The 20186-nt window shown below is 28.8% G+C and overlaps 1 protein-coding gene and 1 long non-coding RNA gene across 2 annotated transcripts in view; one reads left to right on the top strand and one right to left on the bottom strand.

Annotated features, from left to right (window-relative positions):
• Window positions 1-275: 275 nt before the first annotated feature.
• On the bottom strand, window positions 276-1919 carry LOC136079299 (uncharacterized). The gene is made up of 3 exons (XM_065795034.1): window positions 1067-1919; window positions 493-903; window positions 276-361 (listed from the first exon to the last, which is right to left on the bottom strand). The coding sequence occupies exons 1-3, from the start codon at window positions 1917-1919 to the stop codon at window positions 276-278; spliced, it is 1350 nt and encodes a 449-aa protein (XP_065651106.1).
• Window positions 1920-17029: 15110 nt separating this feature from the next.
• The window catches only part of LOC136079702 (uncharacterized), a 5067-nt gene continuing 1910 nt past the window's right edge, over window positions 17030-20186 (top strand). The window contains exon 1 of the long non-coding RNA XR_010638145.1: window positions 17030-20186. This exon is cut by the window's right edge and continues 1410 nt beyond it. This is a non-coding gene — a long non-coding RNA (uncharacterized LOC136079702).

The following is a 20186-nucleotide window of genomic DNA, read 5'->3' on the forward strand; positions in this document are numbered from 1 at the left end:
TTTGACTTTTCTTTTACATTACTAAAATCACGTGAACATTTTTTTAACGAATTTAATGTGGAAGTCACCATGTTATAAGCTGTTAAATAATTTAAATTGCTGGTTTGTAAATGTTTAGATAACGGTCCAATATATTGAAAAAATTTTAAAATAAATATGCGCTGTAAGTATAACTTTAAATTTCAATAAAGACTCAATTAGTGTTGATGCAGTGTGTCTAATTTGAGCATTGAAAGATACATTAGACACAAAATAATTCAAAGTTATCAATAAGTCTACATATAATGAGGTTTCTGTGTCTTATCATAATGCCCAAAAAAATTTTTAAGTGCTGTTTCTTTTGCTGACCATCTTGTTTCACCTATAATTAAAAAGTATAATTAAGTCTCTGATACCTTATTTTTACACTGGTGTTTTCCCAAACATCCATACGTTGATAAGATTCTCTTAGAAATACGGCACACGAGTTGAGTAATTGAAATAGAGAAGTACCTTCAATTACCGAACTAGTAGCATCTGTGACAACTAAGTTCAATACGTGGGCATAACACCAAACGTGAATTTGACCAGGCGATTCTTTACTTAACCAACTGGTGAAGCCATTATATTGTCCACGCATGTTTGCTGCTCCGTCTGTCGAATTACCGATACAGTTTTTAATATGTAATCGACTGTTTTTAATAAAAGTACTAATTAAATTGCACATGTCTTTCCCTGTAGACGATTTGCAATTTAAAACAGCTACTACACGTTCATAAATATTTCCCTTTACATATCGGACAACAATTGAGCACTGATCCTTTTGTGTTACGTCCTGTGCGGTGTCAATTTGCAAAGAAAAAATACCTGCTTCCTGTATATCTAACAAAATGCTTGAATTAATTTTCCACTGGCCAAAATTACCTGGTTGATAGTAGATTTTGAAATTAATGAAATGAAACTGCCTCTACCTTTAGTTCCCGCAGATGTTTCATTATTTTCTTCTTTTCTTTGATGACTCTTGATAAATGTAATTTTAAAACAGCGTCATATTTTGAGAGTAGCAATATTATTTCTAAAAAATTACCATGGTTGTCTTGATTATTTTCAAGTGAAAGTAAAGAAACAGATTCAGATCGGTGAGCGCGAAAAGCTAATCCTCTTTTTCCAATTAATTTTACAACATCTATAATTCTTTCCAATACTTGCTTTCGTTCAATAATATTTTTCTGACGTGCGCTTCCTTCATTTGTGAACATTAAATTATAAATATCTTTGCCTTTAGATTTGAGCATATGACAATTTACACAATTTTCATGAGTTTTACTATTTTCATGTTCTTTAACACATTGCAAAGTGTGCCTCCAGTCCGTCATTCCAAGATTTACAAACGAACTGTTGTTTGTAATATCACTGTAAGCCAAACACATGGTACAAAATAGAGCATTTTTTTCCAAACTATATGATAGCCAACGCCTATTTACTTTATCTTTTCTATAAAATTTTAAATTTGGTTTAAAAGGTAAATTAGTAATGTCATCAATGGTTGGTTGGCATGGATGCTTTTTAAAAAACTCTTCATAATTTTGATTTCCTGGCCTTATGAAATAATTATCTGATAAGAAATTAAACATTTTGTTTGTTGGTGTTATCTTTTCATTATTGGCCTGGGTGGAAGTTGAAACTGAAGTTATTTCTTCGAGAATTGATGTTTCAACTTTATCTGCGCCAATGGGACACCTAATAGTATCATCATTCTTTGAAACTGATGAACTTAAATCCAAATCCTTATTCAAATTTTCAATATCAAATGCATTGATCTTAGAAGTTGAAGCAAACATATCACTTAATTTAAGAGTATTTTTAGCAGCTTCTTGCATGATTTTTTGTCGCTTTTCTCTCTCTTTTTGAGCGCCTCCTTTAAATGTTCTTTTTTCCATTTTTTCTAAATAATAAACGTAAATAATTTAACAATATAATACAATAAGTATTTATTTAACCCATTAACGCCTAAACAAAAATAATTCGATAATTTATTCTTAAAGTTTGCATTGATAGTATACGTTTTAAGAAAATAAGATTTATCAAAAATGTATGAAAAGAACAATAAATCATCTTACATATATATAGTTTATAAAATAATAATAATAGTATTATATAATTAAAATAAAATGAGCACTTCCAGTTGGATGCAGTATAAGTTAACAATTTTGTTTAAATTGTTTCTATATATAAATTCTACGAGCCTGCGTTATTGGGTTAAATTAATTGATGGATAGTAAAACATTGGGGAAAAAATAGTTAAATAGACAACCTGTTAAGAGTTAATTTTAAATATCACCGGACGAAAGTGCAAGGTGAAAAAATAAAATGAAACAAATGTATAAAAACATATTTTCTCTTTATGTGATTGCAATACCAGTATTTGGTATTTTTATACTATATAATTATAACATTATAAAACAAATATATATATATATATATATATATATATATATATATATATATATATATATATATATATATATATATATAATATATAAAAATAACCTTATAAAATATTAGAATTAAGAAAAAAAATGAGAATAAGATCTGCCAACAACGTTCTTAAGATTTTTTTCTTTTTAAAATGCAATCTAAAAAATTTAAAATTTTGTAATTGTAACAATTTTAATAAATTTATAAGATGTATTTTAAACGTTGTTCGACCGGCCCACCGGGAAATGTCCCAGTGTCCCGCCGGCCACTGGTAAAGCCCAACGGGTTGGAAATATATATAATAAAGCCAATCGGGTTGGAAAATTTGAAAACAAGCCAAGAACAATTATTTGCAAATTATTAAACTGGTAGGAAAAAGAAAACGTTTTGGCTAGGGCAACAAATCTTAAAGGGAAAAATATCTTCACTAATAAAGATTTAATGAAGAAACTATGAGAATACGCAAGGAATTATTTGCACAAGCTAAAATGCATCGAGCTCAAGAAAATATGCGAAGGTAGTATACAATAGGGTACAGCGAAAATTTTTTTCTTCTTCTAAAAGCTTAAGAAAAGGTGTATTCTTATGCAAAATCAAATTTTTAATAGGGTTCTACTTTTCATAGCGATAAAATATTAAATGCAAATAATGTTTTAGACCAGTTGCAAGTTTTTTCGATACTTGTTTCTGTTTTTTGATATGATATCTTGCATGGATCCTACCAGCAATTCAGATTCTGGACATTTCAAGGGAGGAGGTCTTCAATTTTCAATGAGGTTTTAATGATTAACAAATTTGCTTATAACAGTTATTTTTTTTGTTTCATTAGAAACAAAGGTGGTGCCAGTGATGCGGTTTCCCCAAAAAACAATAATATAACACTAATAAAAAAACAATAAATAAAATAACATATCTTTCAAATCTATTGACATTGAAAATTTATTAAAATTTCTTTCTTTGTTTTAAAAACAGGTAGCAACTTTCTATGTTGAGCTCTAGCTCTAATATATCCATCTCTTGCATCTGATCCAACTTCTGACATGGATGCTACTTTTCTTGGTCTGATTCGCATATCTCCATAAATATCATTACCCCTTTGCTCCTATATTCGGTCAACTGCAAAGTTGCGGTCTTCTGCATTATTACTAGATAATAAAGAGATTAATAAACTTTCATGGTTCGCATACCAAGCGCCTAACTGGATGTAGGGAGTCACAATTTCTCTTACCATAACAGGTTAATTTCTAAGAATTCTCAATTGAGACAGAATGTGATTGGAAGCATCTTCAAGTCTGACTTTAACTTTAATGTCAAAAAAAAGCTTAAAGTAAAATTGTAAACAAAATAAGACAAGTAACTCAAGATTTTTCAAATTCTGATCAGTTAAGTTTCCTTGTCCACATAAAGACTATTCTCATGCCAGTAGTGATCGATTTGGCATGACTTAATGTGTCTCATTGAATTTCTCTAAGATTAGGTGGCAGTACACTGATCTTAACTGCTTTACATAACTTGTAGGTTTGTTTTGATCTGTTGACATATTTTTTAGTATTGTTTATGGAATGTTGACAAGGCTCTCTTCCTCTGGAAAAGCTGTAAATTGAGGATTTTACTCCATTTTATTAACATCAGGAAAAGATTTTCCCGCTGGACCCACAATGCCAGTACTACATGATGTTAGTCCATCAACTCCTTCTATTAGGTGACGCAAAAATAACTCATTTGTATGAAGCATGTATATGGTCCAGTGGCATTTGTGACCTAAAAGCTTTTCAAGATGTGTTATAGCCCCACCTTTCCAGCCGGTGTTAATTGAAGTTCTATCAGCTCCAAGTCCTAAAAATGATTCAGTAAGATTATATTGTTGCAGCAAATTATAAACACCTTCAGCAATCTTTTTAGCTGGTTTACCTGAATGAGTATGTGCATTTGGAGTAAAATGATCAAGATATCGACCACCAGGTCCTATAGTCACAGTAATGTGCTGCTCTTTGATAATAATAAGATGTAGTGTCTATTTGAATCATTAACCATCGCTTGTTGAATCTTTTCTTCCATCAAAGTAAATGCTAATACTATCTGCTTTTGGACGATTGAAGTTGTCATTATTCTTTGCCACTACCATGACTTTTTTTTCTCTCTCTCGTCAACTTAGAAGAATCACAAGCAAGGTAAGAATATTCAGAGATGAGAAATCCTGCTTCAATTAAATCTTGCAAATAACTTGTAGCAATTGCTGCAGTTGCGGCAGGTGAAATCCCAAACCTATAAAATAAAACTAGTTTAAATTTATTTTTATTAATTCATTATCCGAACTTTTGCTGCTCAACAAAATAATAATTTATATAATTACCTTATACTAGTCATTGCTGTGTTTATTATTGAAATAGTGTTTTTTCTTGACTTCTTTTCTAAAAATTGTGTTACAAGGAAAACATAGACAACTAATTTATCCTTTAGAAGCCTTATAACCAACAATTTAAGTAAAGTTAACATTAACTGGATTATAGTAATCATTGAGAGGAATATCAGGAGAAATATTTGTTTGATATTATTCATATAATTCTATATCTTGTTTTTCTGTGACCTAAAACAAAACTTTTACAAATATTATTTTCGTTTTATATGTATATGTATATATTTATATATATATACATATATATATATATATATATATATATATATATATATATATATATATATATATATATATATATATATATATATATATATATATATATATATATATGTATGTATATATGTATGTATGTATGTATGTATATATATATATATATATATATATATATATATATATATATATATATACATATATATGCATATATATATATATATTTATATTTATATATATATATATATATATATATATATATATATATATATATATATATATATATATATATATATATATATATATATATATATATATATATATATATATATATATATATATATATATATATATTAGGGGTATTCAAAAGTTAGGTCATGGAAAAAATTTCACTAACAAATAGGCAATTTTTTGCGGACTGTAATAAAAAAACGAAAAACTGTTTTTTCTTTTTAATTATTTTTTACCTCGCGCTGGCCTCATCAAGTTTTCAAAAAAAAAACTTTTTTTTTATAGATTGCATAATATAACGAGTAATAAATAAAAAGACTAGATACTATTTTAACAAATGAATGTTTATGTTATATAAAAGATATATACCAAAAATTATCATTGTAGGTTAATTTTGATACTTTGCGCTAGACCTATAAAAATGTTGACCTGTTTTACTCGTTGCAACCAAACGATCAGTGAAATCCACGTTTTTCTGGCGATGGGTCTTCTAATGTAAATAGAATTTTGATTTTTTTTAGGTATGCTTAAATTTTTTATAGAAACATAATAATCAACAGTGTATTTTGATTATCCGCCTTAAAAAAAAAGGAAGGGGGGGGGGGTAAATAATAGTAAAAGTTTATTAAACAAAAATTCAACAAAATATAGCTAATTAGCTGTAATTAGCAGCCTCATGGTCACAAAACAGTTGTTCTATGGCATCAACATCAGGAAACAAATCAATGCTACTATCTGATTCAGTGTCCATTTCACAGGATCTGAATACATTTATACCTTCTATTTCAGGAAACTCTTTCAAAAGTTGAGCTGGTGTTTTCTGCTCAGCTGATTTACGGTAGACAGCTTTGGTCTTTGAGGATTGCACGGTCCAGTTGTTTTTGAATTTGAGCAGCTTTTGCAGCTTATGCTCAGACTTAACTTGACACACTGTTTCCTGTACCAGCTTTACAGCCCCCTCACTACAATCATTGACGACAGCCAAGTTTTTGACGTACGACTGGAACTCTAAATAATCAGAATCGATATTCCAGGAGCTAGCTGGATAAATCATCTATTTGGACTTGGTTTTGTCATGGCCTAAAATCTCAAAAATTAGCCACGATTCAGCAGTGATAAAGTCAACCAGTTCTGGCCGCTTCTCAAGTACAGACATGTCTTTTATTTCAGGCAAGAAACCTTTATTGTTATATTACATGGATAGCATGTCATAATCATTTGGTATGGGTATGTTATAGAGCTTTTTGGCGATCCCCTCCTTTTCTTGTTCAGTAATTGAATCTTCTGAATTTGCCAGCACAATTGGAACAACAGTTGGATGCAGCAGGTTTATCCTCAACATACCTGGACATCTTCCAAACAGAATTCAAGTCCTGATAAAGAAAAAATGATATATTTTTGTAATTTTTTAAATTTACAGTTAATGCATAAAATTTAGTAATAGTAAATTTATATTTAAACTTAATGCTTGTACTTTGTTTAAATACATGTAATGGAGCAATGTCTGGCTTCTTATTAGTCAGAAACTTGGCTACATAGAAGATAGCAATAAACTTGCCCATCCTGGTGATGAGAGCTAAATCCAGATCTATATGGTTTTGCACAAAATCTTTAAGAAGGAGAATTTTCATGTAATAAATACCTTAAGCCATGAATCTGGCATGATGCATAGCACCAGGTTTCTTAAACTTGCAGATAAAGCTTGGGTCCAGGTACATAAGACATAATTCTGCCAGCTCATGGTAGTCATCTCTCTTCTTACCAGTCTAAAAGTTTATTGTGTTTTTATTGAATGTTTCCTAAATCTAAATACTATTACGCAATAAAGAAAATGCTTCTAAAAATATTTACATTGAGTTTTAATAAATGTCTGCTTACGATATTTTTAAACTAACCTCTGAGTTTTTAAAAGCTTTAGTTTTTACTATCTCCATAAGTTGGTTCTTTGCTTCACTGGCTTGAGGTTCTAGTCAAGTTCCACAAACAGGTTTCCATTCAAACCTATTTAGCTGGCAACTTTTAGTATCAATGGAATGCCAGGACCAACAGTGGCCTTGCAACCAATAGCCTTTTCGAAATGATTGATGTGAACCTCTTCTACGTGGTGACGGCAGGCCAATATCAGTAAGGGCTTGCCAAGGTCAGATCTCAATCTTGAAAGTACAAAACGTTCTTACATTTCATATTTACCACAGTCAAATTATTATCAATATTTCTGTAGCCTTACATAATTGTTATAGTACTTTAAAAATTCAAACAACAAAGTTAGTAATAAGATTTTAAAAATATATTCTTATTTTTATTTACCTGTATATAGCTCCACGCAGTTTTCCAGTATTGCTAAAAGTTCACTGATTGCATTAAACTGGTTTAGGCCAGTGCCAGATTCAATACCTGGTGCACCTAGAAGATAGTTCTTACCATTAAAACCTACAAGTACACAGATCCTGTCCTTCGCTTTGTCACAATGCTCAGGTATTAAATCCTTTATTATTTTCCCATCAAAATGTAGTTCAAGCTTGCCATCTTTGTGGTTAATATGATACTGCAATAACTTTTTTAACTTTTCAAAATCTTCATCAAGTATTTTATTTTTCATTCTATATACACTTGAATATGAAAGAGGCAGCTTATCTGGATTACCTCCCCCTTCAATAACCAACTTTGTTAGAGTAGCAGTGATTTTATTGACAGATATGTTGGCTCCCAGAGCTGTTCTCATTGTGTTATGTATGGTGTCTTTGCTAACGTCAATATGTTGAGATTGAGAGTTTGATGTGTTTTGTTTTTTGGCAGGACTAGGCTGATACTCACTGCCACTTGAACTGAGTGTGTCAGATGAACTTGAAGTATTAAGTACAGAATCCTGACCATCTAAAATAAAAGGTTGTCTATTAGTCACTCTTTCCAGATCTCTTTTTTTATTTTGCTTTGAATAGTCAGCTCTGGTTTTGTCTAGATCTTATATACACATCTTGTGATCTGTTATCTGATCTCTGATGAAGGTGATGTCATTTGCTTTGTCTTCCTTTAATATGAACTTATCCATCTTAATAGCTTTAATGAGTGTCCTGTGGTCAGTGCTTGCCCAAAATAGTCCTATAAAAAGTAAAGTAAGTTAATTGATATAATAAAATTACAATTTATTTTTTGTTATGATAAGTAAAAAATTCTAGAATAATATATTCAAATCCAAACAGTTATTTGTCATAATTTGTGTTATTTTATGAAAATTTCACTTACCTCTTAATGAAACAATAAACTCTTTCCTGGAAGCGACCGATCCTTGGCTTGTCTTGTGCTGTGACTTCTTCAAATTCATATACTTTGTGATATATGCCTTGATATTCATGATCAGCCTACTAGCACTAATAACTGGGAATCCAGATCTAAGCCACGTAAACATGAGTGATCCTAAAATGCATTCATTTTGACACAGCTCTGTTACTGTGGTACATACCATTCTATTTAAAAAACGAAGGGTTATTAAAATACATTTCGCTATTTTTTTAAAATAGTTATTATTTAAATTATAGTTCTAAATTGAAAATTATTTGGCTTGAATACACTTTTATCCTACCTGAAACCAACACAAAGCTGGCAAGATATCAGTGAGTCAATTTTTGTGTTCTGTAGCTTCTTTTCCTGGAGATATAGCAGGTGCTTCAAAACATCAATCCTGAGAGGAAGCATAACAAATGTCATTTTTGCAGAACTTCCAACTAAAAAATTATTCTTCATTCTGGTACTCTGGCGGCTTTTTTTGGGCTTGTGAGAGCTGGAGCAACCACTACCACTGTCAACAGGCTCTAATTCTCTCTTTCTTGTTCTCATTTTTTAATTCTGTTAATTTTTTTTTAAGGCGGGTAATCAAAATACACTGTTGATTATTATGTTTCTATAAAGAATTTAAGCATACATAAAAAAAATCAAAGTTCTATTTACATTAGAAGACCCACCGCCAGAAAAACGTGGATTTCACTGATCGTTTGGTTGCAACAAGTAAAACAGGTCAACATTTTTATAGGTCTAGCGCAAAGTATCAAAATTAACCTACAATGATAATTTTTGGTATATATCTTTTATATAACATAAACATTCATTTGTTAAAATAGTATCCAGTTTTTTTATTTATTTCTCGTTATATTATTCATTCCATAAAAAAAATTTTTTTTTGAAAACTTGATGCGGCCAGCGCGATGTAAAAAATAAATAAAAAAAAACAAAAAAAAAAACAGTTTTTCGTTTTTTTATTATAGTCCGCAAAAAATTGCCTATTTGTTAGTGAAATTTTTTCCATGACCTAAATTTTGATTACCCCTAATATATATATATATATATTTATATATATATATATATATATATATATATATATATATATATATATATATATATATATATATATATATATATGCATATATGTATATATATTTTCTTTATAATATATGTATATATATTTTCTTTGCTATATAAGCAAAAAAAATATTTTTTATTATGAAATTGTATTTACCTCGAATAATGCTAGATATCTTGTAGTTTTTTCATTCTTTTCTCATAAGCTTTTTCTTCACTGATTTTTGTCTTATATTTTTTTCTAAGTTTCTTTGTCTCAATCTTATTAGTATGTCCCATCTGCATGTCAGACTTTTCACCAGTCTTATTTCTTTGACTGTATAACCACTTGAGCTAGTTGGAATTTTTTTAGAAAAAATACAGATGCAATTTATACGTGCTTTACTTTTACAATTTTAGGGGGAAGAACACCCAGACAGATCATGTTCACACAGAAGTATCTTATGAGGACATGTTATTAGGACCATTTGAGGACATGTTATGAGGTCGATTAGCTTATCTAACTTCAATATAAGTTCTTCTTTTACTTTTGCCTTAGTTCTTCCCCATGCAACGTTTACTACTTTTTCCCAAAGAATTTTAATTTTAGGCGATTTCACACCAATAATAACTGATTGTTGAAACTTAACATTTGCTTTTCTCTATTGAGCAAGAACAAATGGAATTAGATCGCTAGCAAGATCTTTGTACCCTACTATACAACCGTCTAGTCGTAAGAGAAATGCCGAGTATAAGCAATGCGAAGACAAACAAAGATAAGTGAAAACAAATTTATTTGTATTGTTTTTATTGTTTTTATTTTTTTTTATTGACTTCGATTAAAAATTATTAAACGATCTACTAAGAAAATGTGTTTAACTAACAAAAATAATATTAATTTCAATTAATATTAAAAACTTCGAGTCTCTATGTTTAAACTCTTTGAGATCTAACAAAAATGAGCATAGTTTTTTGACTGAAATAAATATAAGTTGTCTCGACAACTCATACTATAAACTTGACGAGTTTAATAGAGAAAAACATAATAAAAATTTTAGTATCTTAAGTACAAACATAAAATCAATGAATAAAAAAATTGAAGCTATTGAACATTTTTATTACTCTATAAACTTTTTTTTATTACTCTATAAATCTTTTTTGATGTTATATGTATCTCAGAAACTGAAGAAGATGCAAAACTGTCTTAATCAGAAAATTCTTTCTACAATTTATCGTCGTATAAAATAATAAGTCAACCACGTGTTGGAGGCATGAGAGGCGGCGTTGCAATCTATATTTTTGACAAGTTTGTATTTAAAGCAAAAAAGACCTTTAGTAAAGCAAACAAATATAATGATACTTTGTCTATTGAATTCTAAATAAATCTGGTAAGCCTTTTTTAATCTTCTCGCTATATTTACTAATATACTTATATGAAAGTTAATTTGCTTACCTCGCACTTACCATCGCGGTAAACAGATTAACTTTTATAATAGCCTTAGAACCATTATATCGCAAATTCAGAATAAGCACATTTTCTTCGCCGGTGATTTAAACTTGAATGCGATGTGTTACAAAAAATTTGTGAATACAAAAAACTTTTTTAATTTATTACTTGAGTTTAACATTATATATACCATTTTTAAGCCTACGCGTATTACAAAAACTACTTCGTCCGCAATTGATAATATTTTAACTAATAATTTTTTAGATTTTTGAATCAGGTATTTTTATTACAGATTTCTCTGATCAGATCCTATCTATCATATTGAGCACGGAGTTTCATCTAACAACGAAAATAAAAAAAAATATTTGTTACTAAAGGATATCTTTGTTTTAAAAGCCTAAAAAAGATAAACTTAAAAAAAAAGCTGTACGAAGAGCGAAGGGAAAACGTCTATTCCTCTGCAGACCCCAATAGCGCATTTGACGAATTTTCGAATATTTTTCAAAATGTTTTGGACAATGTCTGCCCAAAATTAACCACTAAAAAAAAAAAAAAAAGCTTAAAAACCCATGGATGTCAAATAGTTTGATAAAATCATCAAAAAGAAAACAAAAGCTTTATATTTTTATAAATATATAATTTTATATAATTTATATAATTAATTTAAAATATTATAATTTCTAAAATCGAAAAAAGAAAATGACGAAAATGCGTACAAAACATAAACACGTAAAAAGTTTAATCAAAATAACTTGAAACAAGCTAAAATTAAGTTCTGTTCTAACCAGCTGGATAAAAATAAGTTTGATACCAAGAAAACTTGGTCTATTATAAATAAAGTAACTGGAAGAGTTACTTCATCTATAATAGACCAATTTTTTAGACGTCTTGCAGTCTTGCAGCTTCTCAAACGAGTCAACGTCTTGAAGCTTCCAAATGATTTAACGTACATCTATTTTAGATGTATTGCAAAACGTCTATTTTAGACGTCTTGAAGTACGTTGACTTATTTTGGAAGCTTCGAAAAACGCTCTTTTATGTTGTTAGCAGCTATTCATCTAGCTATCCGTCAAGCCTTTATGATGTATGATGTATGTGGTCTCTAGAGGCTACGTACCGAGACCCACGAAAACATGTTCAGCTCACTAAAGAACATCATATCCCACTTTGACGGATCAAAAATAAGTATATAAGTAAAAGAGAAGAAAAACTTAATGAAACTTCATTAAGTTTTTGTTGTCATTAACAAAAACTTCACTGTGCATTGAGTTGCATACATTGGATTAACGTTTATTTATATAGAGTAGATTAGGGTAATATGCGCACCTTAAGCAAAAAATGGAATATTTTCAAAAATTATTATGCTGGATCTAAAATTTTTGCAAATAAACAATTTTTAGGGATCCATACTCATGATCCACTTAGATATTTGGACACCCGAAATTTTTTCTTCTTAGATTTAATTAGGTAATAGTGGCTTATTACTGCATATAAATTTACGCTAATTGTACTGATTCCTATTATCACCACATAAAGTCGATTCGAAAAATACAAAGCAACTTAAATTCACTGCTAAGATCTAAGAAATTTTTAAGTATGCTCATAGTGCCAGGGTGCTCATATTATCCTAATCTACCTTATATTGAATCGACAATGGGTTTAGAATATAGAATCAATCAATTTTTGCAATATTTTTACCTATATCGGACTAATATAACTGCGCAAGTTGTTTATAATTATGGCGATACAAATTTTTTCATTAAAATCATTGCTAACACACACGACATTGGATCAACGTTGGATTTACATCAGAAAAAAACTTCCGACGTTCGCGATGGTTTTACATACGTTGTTCACATGTATGTGGGTAATAGCCAACTACACATTTTTAGGGTCAATTTACATGAAATTGACGTATTATAAATATATTAAAAAGATGTTTTTTAATCAAGAAATCCTTTTCTGACATAAAATTTGACTTTTGACAACTCTTACCGGCGCACTATATAGTTAATTTTTACATATTTTTAGCATCCTGCATATAAATATAGATGTTTTGATTATAGAAATCCATTTCAAAGAAAGTTGCAATTAAGTAAAATAAATAGGAAAGAAAAAAAAACATTTTTCAAAAAAGTAAAATTTCTTTAGGAAAAAAACGTGATCAGGAATTACATTTTTATGTTTTATTATGGTGCATTCTCTGTTCTTTATAGTTATCAAAAGCACATTGATTCTCTCTATTCTATTTTTAAACCTTTTGTCTTGTTTTCCAAGTAAAATCAATTTTATTTGGAATAGATCTGCTTTTTTTTCGCTTACTGTTTTATTATAAGTATTTTAAAAGTTTGAGTTGGCATGAAAGTTCTAATTGATTTGTCAATCAATTAGAACATAGTGTATTTATTATCTTTATTAAAAAGACCTCCTTGTCCATGTTTAGGTTTTTAACCATCTCGAAGTCTTAAATCATATAACATTCATATGAAAGTTTAATTTTTTAAAAATTACCCAATGAATCCAAAGAAAGTGAAAGTAAAAAAAATCACAACTAATTCATGTTTAACTTTTTTGTTGTATGATTTAGTGAAGTTGCATAAAAAAATTTAAACCAAAAAAGGTTCAAAAAAACAAAAAAAAAATCGAAACTATTCAAATCTATCTTTTATCAAAAATAGTTTTTTCTTATAAGTTCCTCATTACAAAATCGTGGTAAAAAGAAATGAAAAGAAAGAGGGAGAGCTAGGTTGATTGTCACGTGGGTTGGTTGTTACAAACTTTATAACAAAAAATCTAAATAGAATTTAGAATTTTTAAACCGTGCAACAAAAACTTTATTCTAAAAAAGACATTTTCACAGTTATTTCCATCTCTTCTTAGAGTGTGGAAAAAAAGTTTTTTGTTTTTGATATGTAAAAGTTAATTTTCACATACTTAGAGTTTTTCTTTTTCTATGCAGAAACTATTTTATTGTGTTTCGAATGCACATTTATAGAGTTTATTATTTATTTGAGAAACGTAGTCTATAAAAAAATGCTTATGAAAATCACACGCTTTTAGGTAAATTTACAGGTGTCTTTCTACTAGCATTTAAGGGGTTACTTGTCACAAAATAAATGCGCACGGCTTTAACGACGTTTTTTTGCTGCACACGTTTTTTTTTTTTTTTTTTTTTTAAACCGCTACTTCAAGTTCTTGGTAAGTGCTATATAATGTCATTCAAAAGTACGACATCACAAGCTGTATCGCAGGCTGTATCTCCTCAGAACATTTTGATTAGTTTTGTTGCAATGGGTATTTACCCATTAGATCTTGATACTTTTAATGATGCTGATTATGTCATATGTCATCATAATTATAGAACTGATCACCCAAATCCATCTTTTTCATATGCTGATTCAAATAAAGAAATCTATCTACCGTATTCAGTCCAACTAGAATCACCAAATACAAGGTTTAAAAAATTTATTCAGATACCGGCTAATCAGCTAGACAGAAGCTTAAAATCCACTTGTATCAAATAGAATCTCTGACAAAGATCCAATTACTCCATTAGTTTTTAAAAATTCAAACATATTACCTAAGAGTATTTGGCCTTTTCCTAAAGCAAGTCAAAGGTTAGCATCAAAAAGAGATAAGCAAACTAGTAAGAATAAAAATCCTAAATTACATGTGAATGGAAACAAAAACAAATTGTTAAAGTCAAATTATATTAACAAAATTAAGTTGTACTCAAATTTGCATTAACTGGTTGAAATCCAAACATACTAAGAGCTGTGACAACCAACCCCACACTCTGTGACAACCAACCCATTGGTTGGGATTGATTGTCACACTGCAGAGGTCTTTGAAAAATGATTTTAAAATAAAATATGTTTAATTCAATGTCATGAAATCGTTGTAATAGTTACAAAAAACTTTTGCGCAAAGTTTTAATAAAAAATAAAATAAAAGAAGTCTAAAACGTAAAAATTGTGACGATCAACCCCGCTCTCCCTTATAACTGAAAAAAAAATGTACGCCTAAATCCTAAATGTACGAGAACAGCTGTCAAACATAGAGAAAGTCCAATTAGGCTTTATTAAATTGTTGTAATATTTTATATACTTTTAATTTATTTTTTCTTTTTTATCATAGGACAATTGATAGTTTAGGGTTCCTTTGTTTTGAGTGATTTTGACAAATGCAAATTTATCAAAGGAATTATGACAAAAAGAAGGTTGTACTAATATTATGAAACGAAAACTGAGAACCACTGAGAACTGAACACCAAAGTACGAACTCATCTCCTAATTTTATCTTTTAACAGGACCCTAATGGGCATTGTACCTAAAAAAGACGTCTTTTAAACGATCAAAAGACGTCCAAAACGTTTAAAGACGTTTAAAAGACATTTAAAGGACGTCTTTTTTACGTCCGTGCCCATTGAAATCGAGATCTAAAGTACACATTGAAATTAGCTACTCCATCCCAGTGAAAAATAAAACCGCGTCCCACATGGGTTCCGCGTGGGTTCCGTGTGGGATTGATGGGATTTACGTGGGACGGATTTTCCCATGTGGTATCCGTATGGAAATTTGTCACCTTAAACCCATGTGGGTAATCCCACATGGGTTACATGTGGGAACCATATGGTATTTACACACATGGGAAATCCCACGTGGGTTTCATGTGGGATTTGCATGGGAATTAATTTGAAGGCTGGAAACTAAAAAAAAAACTTTTTAAAAAACTAAATAAAATTTTTAAATCGACATTGCTTTGCGTTACGTTTATACTGTGTAAAAATATTTTATATTAATATAGAGAATGGCAAGCAAGTATGTAAAAACCACGAATAATGTTTATCTTTCATTAAAGAAATAAGATTAAGATTTGTGCAAATAGACGTATTATTAGGATAATATAATAGTTATTTGAATATAGATCTTGAGTATATTATCTGCAAACAATTAACTGATGAATGTTCAAATGTTGTCAAAAACCAAGCATGCATGCATGGGACACTACAGTGTCCCACAAAGAAATGCATGTTTGAAAGTCAAAGAATTCCCAATTTTCTTTGTTAAAAAAGAAAAAAATAGGGTGGTGGTGGTGGGGGAGATAAGTTTCTGTAACTTTTTTTATGCTCCAAAACTTTTAACTTTAAATATAATAAGGTCCTTATGACTTAAGGAACTTACAAACTACATTGAGAAACAAAAACAGGATATTAACAGAAACTTTTTAATCTTTAATCTGGAGTACCACAGTGTTATTGGGAATAAAGCCTCTGGGTCCAGTTTTCAAAGTAATATAATCTAAAGTAATGTTTAAATAAAATAGTATACTTTAAAATGCATATAGTTATACATATAACTCCTGATATAGTTATACATATAACTCCTGATATAGTTATACATATAACTCCTGATAGTTAACTATATGTATAACTAGTTATACATATAATTTGTTATAGAAACTTATTTTTTAAGGTTATGCTTAAACAAATTAATACCAATTAATTCAAATTTAAGATTTAGTTAAAGTTCAAGTTAAAGTTCTTATTTATTCATTGTTTTTGTTAATTTTATATTTATTTGTTCAAATTTGTTAATTAGTACTATTTCTTACTACAGTAAGAATGTTTATCATTGTTGAATGTGATTTTATTTGTTAATTTTATTTTCAACATATTTTGACAACACCCTTTACATTTTAAATGATGACAGCTTTACTTTTCTATTGATGTTAAATTTATTACGTTTCAATAACTCAGATTGTATCATAACTGAATTATTGTAAGCTTTGTAGGGGTTTGTTGTATATCAAATGGTGTTTTAAATAAAGTAAAAATAATATATATATATATATATATATATATATATATATATATATATATATATATATATATATATATATATATATATATATATATATATATATATACACACAACATTAAAACAATAAAATTGATACAAAATTTCACTTTAAAACGAATACCATTAACATTGTGATGATAATAGCATTAGGAAACTAGTATTTATGTATTAATATTATACTATAAATAAATAGTTTTTTAATTCATTTTATAAAATAGAGACTGACAACTGATAATTAAATACAAATATACAAATAAAATACAAGAAATAAATACAAATTATAAAAATCATGTAAACTTCATTTATTATTTCTAAATACTATATTAATATTAATCTACAAAGTTAAAATCAATTAAGAGCATTGTTATTAGTTCTTTTGCGATTCGCACTTCCACTTCTGTCTCTCAAATTTATAAAATAGGTGGTCAAAGCTTGCTCAATAGGTAGGTTCTCAGCATAACAATGCTTTTTTCTTACACTTTCTAAAGAGAAATATGGCAAATTGATTACTTATTTTACCTAAATCTTAGGATCATCTATGCATAATGATGTCAGATGATGACAGATAAGCAAGCTAATTTCTGAATTTAAATTGTTTTTCCTATGATCCTCTACAGTTTAAAGCAACAAAAGCAAAAAGTTTTTAGACCATATTGTTGGTGTAAATACCTCTAAAACCTGCTCATAGCTAGCATAAATTGTTTTACTTTTTTTTTTAATTCAATTTTTTAATTGACATTATTTTGGTCTCAACATTCCCTCCCATATATATATATATAATTTTTACTTTATTTACAACACCATTTGATATACAACAAATTCTTACAAAGCTTACAATAATTCAGTAAAATTCAATCTGAGTTATTGAAACGTAATAAATTTAACATCAATAGAAAAGTAAAACTGTCATCATTTAAAATGTAAAGGGTGTTGTCAAAATATGTTGAAAGTAAAATTAAGTTACTAATAAAATCACGTTCAACAATGATAAATATTCTTACTGTAGTAAGAATTAGTACTAGTTAACAAATTTGAACAAATAAATATAAAATAGTGAAAAAACAATGAACAAATAAGAACTTGAACTTGAACTAAATCTTGAATTTGAATTAATTGGTACTAATTTGTTCAAGCATAACCTTAAAAAATAAGTTTATATAATAAATTTTATGTATAACTAGTTATACATATAGTTAACTATCAGGAGTTATATGTATAACTGCATGCATTTTAAAGCATTTTATTTAATTTATATATTACTTTAGATCATATTATTTTGAATACTGGACCCAGCGACTTTATTCCCAATTACACTGTGGTACTCCAGTTTAAAAATTGAAAAGTTTCTGTTAATATCCTGTTTTTGTTCCTTGATTTAGTTTGTAAGTCCCTTAAGTCATAAGGACCTTATTATATCTAAAGTTAAAAGTTTTGGAGCATAAAAAAAGTTACAGAAACTTATCTCCCCCCTATTTTAATATTTTTTTTATTAAAGAAAATTTGACTTTCAAACCAGCATTTCTTTGTGGGACACTGCAGTGTCCCATGCATGCATGCTTGGTTTTTGACAACATTTGAACTTGCATCAGTCAATTGTTTGCAGATAATATACTCAAGAACTATATTCAAATATCATATGAACATGTTAGAGAATGTTCATATGATATTTGAACATCACAAATTTAATAATATTGTTGTGATATGTTATATAAATAATACCATAATAAATTATGATATGAAAATAAGATAGGATATAAAGGCAATGATCAAAGAATAAATTTATTTATAGAAATTTAGATTTTTGTTTATTAGTTTCAGAATATTATATTATGTGTGACCGCGGATGTCAAGGCCTGTTATTATTCTATAATAACAGGCCTTGACATCGCGCAACAAATTTGTTAATCTGAAGGCCAATTCCTAATACTGTGTTTACATTTTCATCTTTTAACATTAGACAAAAGTTTGTGTTCGCGCTTTTTTAATAAATCTTTAAAATTTGATTGGTTTATAAATTAGATAGCGCAACTTCAAGACGATAACGTTGTAAGTTTCAAGGCGTTAACATTGTAAGGTAATAATATTGTCAAGCTAACTATTAGTTTTTTTAAATGCCTTAAAAATGCCTTTGAAATGCTGTGTATCTCTTTGCAAGTCGAACTATCTCAACTACAACAAAAATATCAATTTATACAACTACAATATCAATTACAACTACAACGAAGTTTATATGATTGTTTGTGTATTGACTACAAGTTGCCAAGTATAAGGACTTAAACATGATTGACTTCAAAAATAAGCTCAATGGAGGACCTAAGTTTCATAAATAGTATTTTTATGAATTTAAATCCATTAAAAAGAATTTCCATACTACTAATTGATGAGGTCTATGTCAAAGCTTTATTACTTTACCCAAGAGGTGCTTTGTTTGGTCAAGCAGTAAACTACCCTGAAAAGTTAGCTAAAACAATTTTATCATTTATGATTAAATGTCTTTTTGGAGGTCCAGAATTTATATGTAGAGCTCAACCTGTTGCAAATCTTTCCTCTGAATTTCAGTTTGCTCAATGTCAACAAATTGTCTATACAATAAATAATATTGAAAATAGTAAGACACTGGTAATAATTACTGATGGTAACCGTGTAAATCAAAGATTTTTTGGAATGTTTAAAACAGTTGATAGTAAACCATGGTTAACAACATCAGGTATATATTTATTGTATGATTATGTGCATCTACTAAAATCTATATGAAACAATTGGTTGACAAAAAAGACTGGGGAACTTCAACTTTTGAACAATAAAGAACTGGCTTTGGCTAAGTGGAGTGATTTAGAAACTATATATAAAACCGAGTGCAATAGTCTTTTTAAACTCTCTTAACTTACAGCTAAATCAGTTTATCCAAAACCAATAGAGAGACAATCTGTAAAGTTTTGTTTGTCTGTTTTTTGCAAAGAAACAGTACCTGCATTAAGAACGCATCAAGAGATCGAAAATAAAGCATTTGAAGGTACTGCTGTATTTATTGAAAAATAATTTTTTTTCGAATGTTGTTAATGTCAAAGCACCTGGTGCTGGCATTCGGTTTAGAAATGAATTATGCGAAGAAATCCACTTAGTTGGTGATCAACAGTTACAACTGCTACGAGATATTGCTGAACTGTCAAATTTTATGAAACCTACAGGTAAGCGTGTAAAACAGCTTACGCTAGATACTAGCAATGCA

The sequence above is a fragment of the Hydra vulgaris genome, chromosome 04, assembly GCF_038396675.1.
Source record: "Hydra vulgaris chromosome 04, alternate assembly HydraT2T_AEP".
Classification (NCBI taxonomy): domain Eukaryota; kingdom Metazoa; phylum Cnidaria; class Hydrozoa; order Anthoathecata; family Hydridae; genus Hydra; species Hydra vulgaris.

Coding starts and splice junctions, on each gene's coding strand:
- LOC136079299 (XM_065795034.1), bottom strand. CDS start 1,919: ATGGAAAAAAGAACATTTAAAGGAGGCGCTCAAAAAGAGAGAGAAAAG. Junction 904..1,066: donor AAATAATCAAGACAACCATG/GTAATTTTTTAG, acceptor ACTATCAACCAG/GTAATTTTGGCCAGTGGAAA. Junction 362..492: donor TACTAGTTCGGTAATTGAAG/GTACTTCTCTAT, acceptor TTTTAATTATAG/GTGAAACAAGATGGTCAGCA.